Source organism: Thalassophryne amazonica, chromosome 1 (genome assembly GCF_902500255.1).
Source record: "Thalassophryne amazonica chromosome 1, fThaAma1.1, whole genome shotgun sequence".
Lineage (NCBI taxonomy): Eukaryota > Metazoa > Chordata > Actinopteri > Batrachoidiformes > Batrachoididae > Thalassophryne > Thalassophryne amazonica.
This window is the reverse complement of record NC_047103.1, coordinates 154,997,566-155,006,065: the sequence shown is the minus strand read 5'-3', so window position 1 is coordinate 155,006,065 and position 8,500 is coordinate 154,997,566. Positions and strand designations below refer to the sequence as shown.

General features: G+C 39.7%; 1 protein-coding gene across 3 annotated transcripts in view; it reads left to right on the top strand.

Annotated features, from left to right (window-relative positions):
* Positions 1–634: 634 nt before the first annotated feature.
* Positions 635–8,500, top strand: part of dock9b (dedicator of cytokinesis 9b) — a 144,543-nt gene continuing 136,677 nt past the window's right edge. For all 3 annotated transcript variants that reach the window (XM_034176822.1, XM_034176790.1, XM_034176774.1), the window contains exon 1: positions 635–961. In XM_034176822.1, the coding sequence (XP_034032713.1) occupies positions 848–961 (114 nt within the window). In that variant the 5' untranslated portion in view covers positions 635–847. The remainder of the gene's footprint in view (positions 962–8,500) is intronic.

Genomic DNA, 8,500 nt, shown 5'->3' with positions numbered 1-8,500 from the left:
AATTAATTATTAATTATTGAATAATAATAATAATTATTATTATTGATCAGTTTGTTTGATTGATCAATTAGTTGTTAAGTCTATAAAGTGACATAACACATTTCCAAAGCTCAAATTGATATCTTTCAACTGGAGTTTTGTTTAACTAACACACTAATACAGAAAAATTTACTCGTCCCTGAAGGTACACCGTTTGTGTTACTCTACTGCCTCCGTATGGTCAAATTTGCAAAGTGTAAACAGTAATCCGTCCACTTGTTGGCAGTGTAGGTTTGCGGCTTCAAACTTGCAGTTTCCAGTTATATAACATTAAAAACTACGTGCGGCGTAACTATTATTTATTTCGGCTTGTCGTCACAGAATTAAACTTTTTTTTCTTGATGTTTGTTGCTTTGAAAGGTTTATGTTTTATATCAAAATCATGCACGATTGATTTTACAAATACATAGCAAACATTTATATTCCTATCATGACCAAAACTTGTGAATATGCTTCGTAAACTCAGTTATATTCGGTATTCTTTGCAACTCAAGTCCATGAATTCCCTCCGAACGTGATGGATTTCCGGACTGAGGGGCGTGCCAGTTTGCGCACAGCACCTCCGATGACAGCGGACTTGGATATATTGTTGTCCGATCGCTGTTGCCTCGAAATTCGTCTTGGAGTACGACATCTACTGTGAGTGAACCAGTACGGAGTTGGAACATAAATATCTGGTTTAAAAAAAGTGGGCCAGTGCGCATTTACGCACGGAGCGCAGCCTGGAACGCATGACCTTCCTTGCGCGCACTGGATAAGTACCGCATCTGTCACGACCAGGATTGTCCGATGAGAGGCGGGTTACACTATGGCTTCAACTCAACCGGAGGCGAGGAAGTTTACACGGGGTCTCAACAAACCGGGCACCGCCGCAGAGCTGAGGCAAAGCGTCTCCGAGGTCGTCAGGACGTCTGTGTTGATGGTAAAGGCACGTTTAAACAGTTTCCCCAGTCACATCCCGTTACTGTGTGTGACTCTAGAGGTCAGAGGTCACGGTCAGTCTGATCAGCTTCAGTGCCTTGTTCTGGAGCAGCAGGGCAGGATCTTACTGACTGTGAATTTCTTTCTTTCTTTCTTTTTAAAATCTCAATTTGTAGTTTAAAGGTAAATCATCATTTCATGACTCATTTGTAAATTGTGACATTTTTTTGGTGCTTGTGCATGCTCATTGTGTGACTCTGCAGGCTGCCTGATGTTACAAATTTCTCAAAAGGGTTGCCAGGAAACTGAAATGGACACCAGGATAGGATGCATGCAGCCCAGTTCTTTAGTTTGTCATGTCATCTGACCCATCCAGGTGCACAGTGCAACCAGATAGGTCAGCCAGAAACAGCCGAATAATGATGAAGGTCAAGATTACAAGAGACATTTAACGTCAGACTTGAATGTGCCTGCCACATAGGACAGTGATGTTGACTGTATGAGTCTGCATGTTAAATTGATCCTCATATTTGGCTTCTTTATTCCAGATTATGCAGATCTGATGGTGGAAATTGCGCTGCTGGTGCCACACTTGGTCATTTGTAGTGTTCCCAGCTGTAACCAAGCACATGGGGCCAAATACAAAAGTATTTGTATTTGAAAATACTTAAATACATTTTTCGGAGTATTTGTATTTGTATTTTCTGATTTTGAATTCAAAGTATTTGTATTTGTATTTCAAATACATCGCTGATCCCAAGTATTTCAAAATACTTTTACAAATACTTTTCAAACTTGGGAATCTCTGTGACACTGTGTTGAATATAGATTGTGATAGTTTGATTATTGCCTGTGATATTATAATAGTGAATTTGTGATAAAACATTCAATCCTTTACTTATCAATAGTATTTGGTCATGCTATTTTCACAATAAATTGTCGCCGGTTTATCAGTTTTTGTGTTGATTTGTTGTTTATAGTTCATAGAAAGTATTTGTATTTGAAATACTCCAAATATAAAGTATTTGTATTTGAAAAACTACAAAGTATTTGTATTTGGAATTTGAAAATCTAAAGTATTTATATTTGTGTTTAAATACAATGCAAAGTATTTGACCCCATGTCTGAACGGTCATCAAAATTACACTTTTTCTGTCACTAATGCAGGTCTTGCTGTCAGTTACAGCCATTTTTTCACTTCATGGTTCCAGTGTCAATGCTGTGCTTCAAATCAAGACGACCTTAAAGCCACAGTGTGTCGAATTTAGTGTCATCTAGTGGTGAGGTGGCAGATTCCATTATGCTGTCAGCTGTCAGAATTTTGCTTTCTTTGAATGTTTTCGCTTCTTTGGTGACAGGGATTCATGTTCCCTTGCCTTCTCTTGTCATAAGCAGCATATGCGTGATCCTCCATGTCACAAAAATGAGGGTTCTCAAGCTTGTTAGCCTGCACTGGCAACCAGTAGACAGTGTATGTAGGAGCAACCGCTGACTCCTCTTCTTTTTTCTTCAGTCCTCTAGCAGTGGGGGGGGAAAAAGCAAAAGGTGGTATTAAGTATGTCCCATAGTGTCTCAACATGGCGGCCTCCATGAGGGGGCCACTCCCATGTAGATATCTTCCTGAGATCCAGCCCATTCATCATCCCCCCTGTAGCGGACAGAAAAAGTTAAATTGAACGATACTTTTTTCCCTCAGTTCTCAGGAGGATATAAAGAGCTCCTTCTAATCTTACGAAAACACCTTGATTTGTTGTTGCAGGTAATTATGCAGTAATAATCAGATTTTTATGAATGTTATAGTCCATATCTGCTAACAAACACCCCTAAAACATACATACAGTAGCTTTAAAGGAGCAAGACACACAGGAAGGGGACTTACCCAAATTGAGTCGAGGTCAGGTGTGTCGAACTGTGTGGGAAATAGTGGGTTATGGGGAAATTGAAATACCAACTTAACCGTTATTTAAAAAAAAAAAATAAGAGTAGGGCAAGTTATTTGAAACTGTATAAGCTGAAAATATAATTTATAATAAATATATAAATAAATGTGGCAGATTATATGATACTGGAAGTGATGAGTAGTTGTGGCCCAGTAATGAATTTTTCCTTTTGCATGCAGCCATATAATGCACCTGAGCAAGAAACCATGAGGCCGTAGCTCATCTGGAAGAGTGGGGTTGTCTATGGCATGAAGGGTTGGGGGATTTGATTCCAGGCTCCTCCATGCTGTCCCTTAAAGAAAAACCCTGAACTTCAAATTGCTCCATGTGTGCAGATCAGGAACTGGAATTGGTATGAGTCTGGAAGTTGCTTTGGGTTTAAAAAAAATGCTAGTTGCATATATTTTATATGAAATAGTAGAGAAGCTTGAATCTTCGACTGGACTGGGTTGCTTGACGCAAGGACGTTTCGCTTCAAATCGCAGAAGCTTCCTCAGCTAAAATTCTTGCTCTGGTAGTCTGACTTCTGTCTGACCCTTGTCGAGACGAACAAACAGAAGCCACAAAAGCTGGAGTTATAAACCTAACCAGACGCCTCCTACCAAGAGGCAGACTGCTATTGGCTAGTGACTAAACAATTGCTTGAATTAGCACCTATTGTGCTCTAGTTAGCACCCTCCTAATGACAGGGTAGCTGTCCCTCCTAACGATGGGACTGACGCCTCTCCTGATGACGTGAATGACTCATTACCATGAACAAAAGACTGAAACTGCTTTGCTCTGAGTACCCCATTCATATCAGGTACCTTCAAACCTTTAATGAATAATCTGTCTTGTGAAGTGTGACCATTTATTTTTTATGTTTTACCAAAAATATACCCCTCCCCCCTTCTCTTAGCAATTTTTCCAGCTTTTCAGATTTGCTGCTTTTCTCTGTTATGCAAAACTTAAGCCTGGTGTTACTAAATAAAAAAAATAAAAAAAAATCAAGGAGGCAATATTTTCTCTGGCGTTTGACTGTTCGCAGGAAAACTCAAAAAGTAATGAACGTATCGCAATAAAATTTGGTGAGCAGATCGAAAATGTTCCTAGAAATATGTGATTTGGTTTTAGATGTCAGTTCGAGAGTACAGGGTGAACACAAAAACACTCCTTGGTTTCAGATATTTCTAATATCAAAAATCACATGAATAATTTACAGTTGTGAAGAAGAAGAATGTGCAAAAGAGAAAAACAAACTTGATGAGTTTCTGCAACTGTTGATGCCAAAATTGTAAAATTATTCATGTGACTTTTGATATTATAAATATTTGAAACCATGGAGTGTTTTTGTGTTCACCCTGTATATCCTGGAACTGACTTCTAGAAGAATTTTTGGGACATGCTATTGAAATCTGGGTAGCAGATGAATCATGTCCCAGAAAATCAGGGATTTTATTTTTAATTTCATCCAGAAAATACAGTATCTGGTTTTGCTCTGTAAGACATACCTACTCACACTGACACCCACATGGTCTGTGGGAGAGACATAGGCTTTTCGGCCACTACACTAATTCTGCTCCCCCTCCCTTCAGAAATGGGACGTGGCACACAGCAGCTCCTTTCTGTTTAAAGCAGCAGCCACAGAAAGGGCTCATTTCTTCAAGACCTGAAAATAGTAATTATTTTTCCTTGTCTGTTTGGTGTTATGATCCTTTTTTAAGACTTTTGGTGAAATAGAGGATAAAATGGTAATTTTAAACCAGATATGATCTTATTTTCAAGTGGCTTCAAATCACAACCATAACAAACAAACAACCATCAAATGTCCCCAAATTACTTCAATGTTGCTAAATCAGATTTGACCAGGTTGTAAACTGGTCTGGTTAAAAAAAAAAAAAAAAAAAAACTGGTTTAAAGTGCTGTTAAACCACTTTAAGTGGACAGTCAAAAGCAGATGGTCACCACACTCTGTCTGGTCTGCTTGAGGTTTCTTCCTGTAATCAGAAAACGCCTGTGGGGGAGTTTTTCCTGGTGACTGTTGCCAGTGTGCTTGCTCGGGCTGTGGGTCAGGAGGACAGACCGGATTCTTGTGAAGCTGTCATAATTTTGCTTTCTTTTAATGTTTGAAACTGTGGAACTTATGCAGGTGGCATGTTGTAATTTGGTGGTCATATAGACTGATTTGAAATCTTAACTACGTTGAAGGTGTTTGGCTTCTCTGAAATTATTCCTGGCATTTTCTGATGTTTTACAAATAACAAAAAAAGGTTAAATAAATTAATGACAGATTAATTGATAATAAAAAGCAATTGCTTCTTGCAGCAGCGCCTGTAATGTCACACCATCCTCTTTTGTAAACCACAACCCATTATCCAGCATTACGGTACTCTTGATCTCCACACTTGGCGGTTATGCCATAGTAGCCTGTTAATTCTCCACAGTGTGCGCAGCGGCATAATGGATGTCAGATCAGATCTCTGGGCTGCGTTTAATAATGGATGAAGTGGTGGTAGGTGTCCTGGCTATTTTTAAACTTGCCTTCTTTCTCCTCTATAACTTGTTGTCACACTATGCACCTGGGAGACCATCAATTATGAATAATTGCATATGTGATCATCATCGAGACTGAAGACAGAGTCCAGCTAAAAACACTTTGACCACATGCTGCAGTTACTGCATTCAGCTGTACCTGAGTAAACAAAGTAAAACAGCTACTGCAGTTTTAAGAATCCCTTCCAACTGTGGGAAATGCTGGATTAGAGGTTTTTAATGATTCCTTTTGCACTCTCTGCCACATTGAAGGAGTGTCTTTGCTCTGCGAATAGCTGCATGTCCGCACAAGCACAAATATTCCAAGTCTCTTGTTGCCACTTTCCATATATTTGTTGTTGTTGTTGTTGTTTTTTAAAAATCAAACAAACAAAAAAATCTAAATGCTTCTCATAAAGTATTTTCACCAAAATCTTGGGGTCATTTGTTGCTCATCACTCATCCATGATCCTAATTGCTGACCTTCGATCCTTATGTTTGTTCTTTATCACTCTTTGATTCTGATCTTTGTTTTTGTTCATTTATCCTTTATCCTGATTGCAGACCACTGAGCCTGCTCTTTTTTCTTGACCCTGATTGCTGCCCTTTGAGCCTGAACTTTGTTTCTAATTGCCCAGCCTTGATCCCGATTGCCTGCTTTTGATCCTGATCTTTGATCCTTAAAATTATCTTTTGATCTGATCTTTGTTTCCAACTGCTCATCCTCGATTGTTGGCCTTTGATCCTGATCACAGAGCTTTGGTCCTGATTAATCGTCTGTCACTAACTTTTGATTTTTGGATGTCACCAAAGTTGTGATATTTTCATCATCATTTGCCTGTCTGTTTGATCTTGACTCCACGATCAGATTGTTCTGTCTGCACTCACCGGAGTGTCATTTTAGTTTCACCCTCTTTTGGTCCTGCTGCTCCAGTGTGGTTTCTCTCTCTCTCTCTCTCTCACACACACACACACACACACACACACACACACACACACACACACACACACACACACACACACACACACACATAGAAAACATGCAGAACCATCTGTGTGTGTGTGTGTGTGTGTGGTTGGGTTGGGTTGGGGGAGGGGGTGCTGCACTGTGGTTTCTCTCTACTTATCGAACCTTTGTGGTTTTCCTTTGTGTCTTTGTGGGCGTGCACATTGTCTCATGTTTTGGTGATTACACACCTGTATCATGTTTGTAATTTTGCCTTTGTCTGTCTTGTGTTGTCTCATCACCAGTCACAGTTTGTTGGTTTTTGCCTGTTTTACCTCCTGTGTTTAGGCCTCCATTGATGTTCATCCTCCTGTCAAATTGTAGCTGCATACTTCACCTCTGATAATAAATCAGTTATTTGCAACTAATTCATGTGTGTCTTGTGCACAGGCACAAAACACACGTGAATTACGTTGATCCCTTCACTTTAACACCTTAAGCAAGATGCCAGTGCCACAGCTGCACAGGGCAACACCTTGCATGGAAGCCCCCGACATCACTATGCAAATAAGCTTGATCTATATGTATTTGTTCTGGCATTTTCAGCATTTAATTGACAGATTTAGTAAAGTGACAACAGGAAACAGGGAAAGACACACCCAGGGCCCTAGGCAAGGACTTGGAACTGGGGATGCTGTAAACTTCATCTTGTATTATGTGGCATGTACCTTTGCCACAAATGTGCCACATAAATGTAATTTTTCAGTCACTTTGAATAAAAACATCTACAAAATGCACATATTCAAAATAGACAGTCAAACCTATGGGTGAGAGAAACACTGGCGTTACAGCATGCATCCACCTCCATTACTAAGCCCTCCCTTCAAACATTTGATGGACTCAGCGGTTGAAGCTGTGGAACTACATTTACTAGTAAGCTCCACTCTAGAGGATTTTGTGTTATTACAGCACTCAAAAAAAATAAAAATAAAATAAAAATCTGTCATAGATTATCTGCAGATTTGCAGACACTTTACGATTGCTAAACCATGTCTGTGTCATGAAACAAAAGTTATGATGAAACTGGGTGGGTGGTTGAGGCAACTGTGGGTCAGAGTTTCATAGCAACATGATCTTCTTGAAAAAAAGATACCTCGTTTTAACATTCCTCAGATGAAGTATAATCCCAATTTCAAGTGTGCTACCCCTGTGTGTTTGAGCAGCAGTAAGAATATAGTTCTTTTAATATGCCAGGTTCCAAAAAAAAAAAAAATTCAGCAAACAAGGCTGCTGTCATTGTTCAGAGGCCCGCGGGCTTGTAAATTAAAATCTGGCTTTTGTTTGAGTGCCACTTCAATTACTGGATATTTAATTTCTGCTACATGGCCTTCAGTGTTGTGTTAAGAGAGAATAAAAGATTTCATGTTATTGCTACATCATGAGTGTTTTGTGGTTTCCTTTGTGGCCAATTAAAAGAATCTTTCTTGGGTGTAGCAGAAAAGAGCAGCGCATTTCAAGAGCAACAGCCTGAAACATCTGCGCCGTGTCAAGTTGAAACAGGAACGTGACGCACAAGCTACAGAATGTGTTACTGCATATGAAATCATCTCTGTTTTAGGACATGTGTTCTGATCGTTTAATTCAATTTATTTAACTCAAGCAAAACCCCACCTTACACGTGTGTGTGTGTGTGTGCCACATGCATACATACATACAAACATATACTATGATCATTATAGTGTGATATGTACGAACTTTGTGGTCACATTTACTAAATTAGGTAATAGTACCTTTGGGCATGACGACAGGCTGAGGGCAGTCTGACATTTGACCCCGATAGCCTTGACACCCCCCACATGAGTGACCCCAGCCTGACCTTCCCAGGTGAATTCTGAACCATATATGGGCCAGATCAGGTCGAAAGCCAATTTCCTTGACTTGTGCCAAAATAAATTCTTTAAGGGCAATTTTAGGGTCAAGCTTCACTGACATACCGTTACCGTTTGATAGAAAGGGGGGAGTAGGCCAACAAACAGAGAGGGAGACATGATCATGCCCCCAGTGATTGTTGATGCACAATTTGCACATTTGGAGTGGAAAAACTTAAATTTTGATCCTTGACCACAGTGACCATGACCCTGGT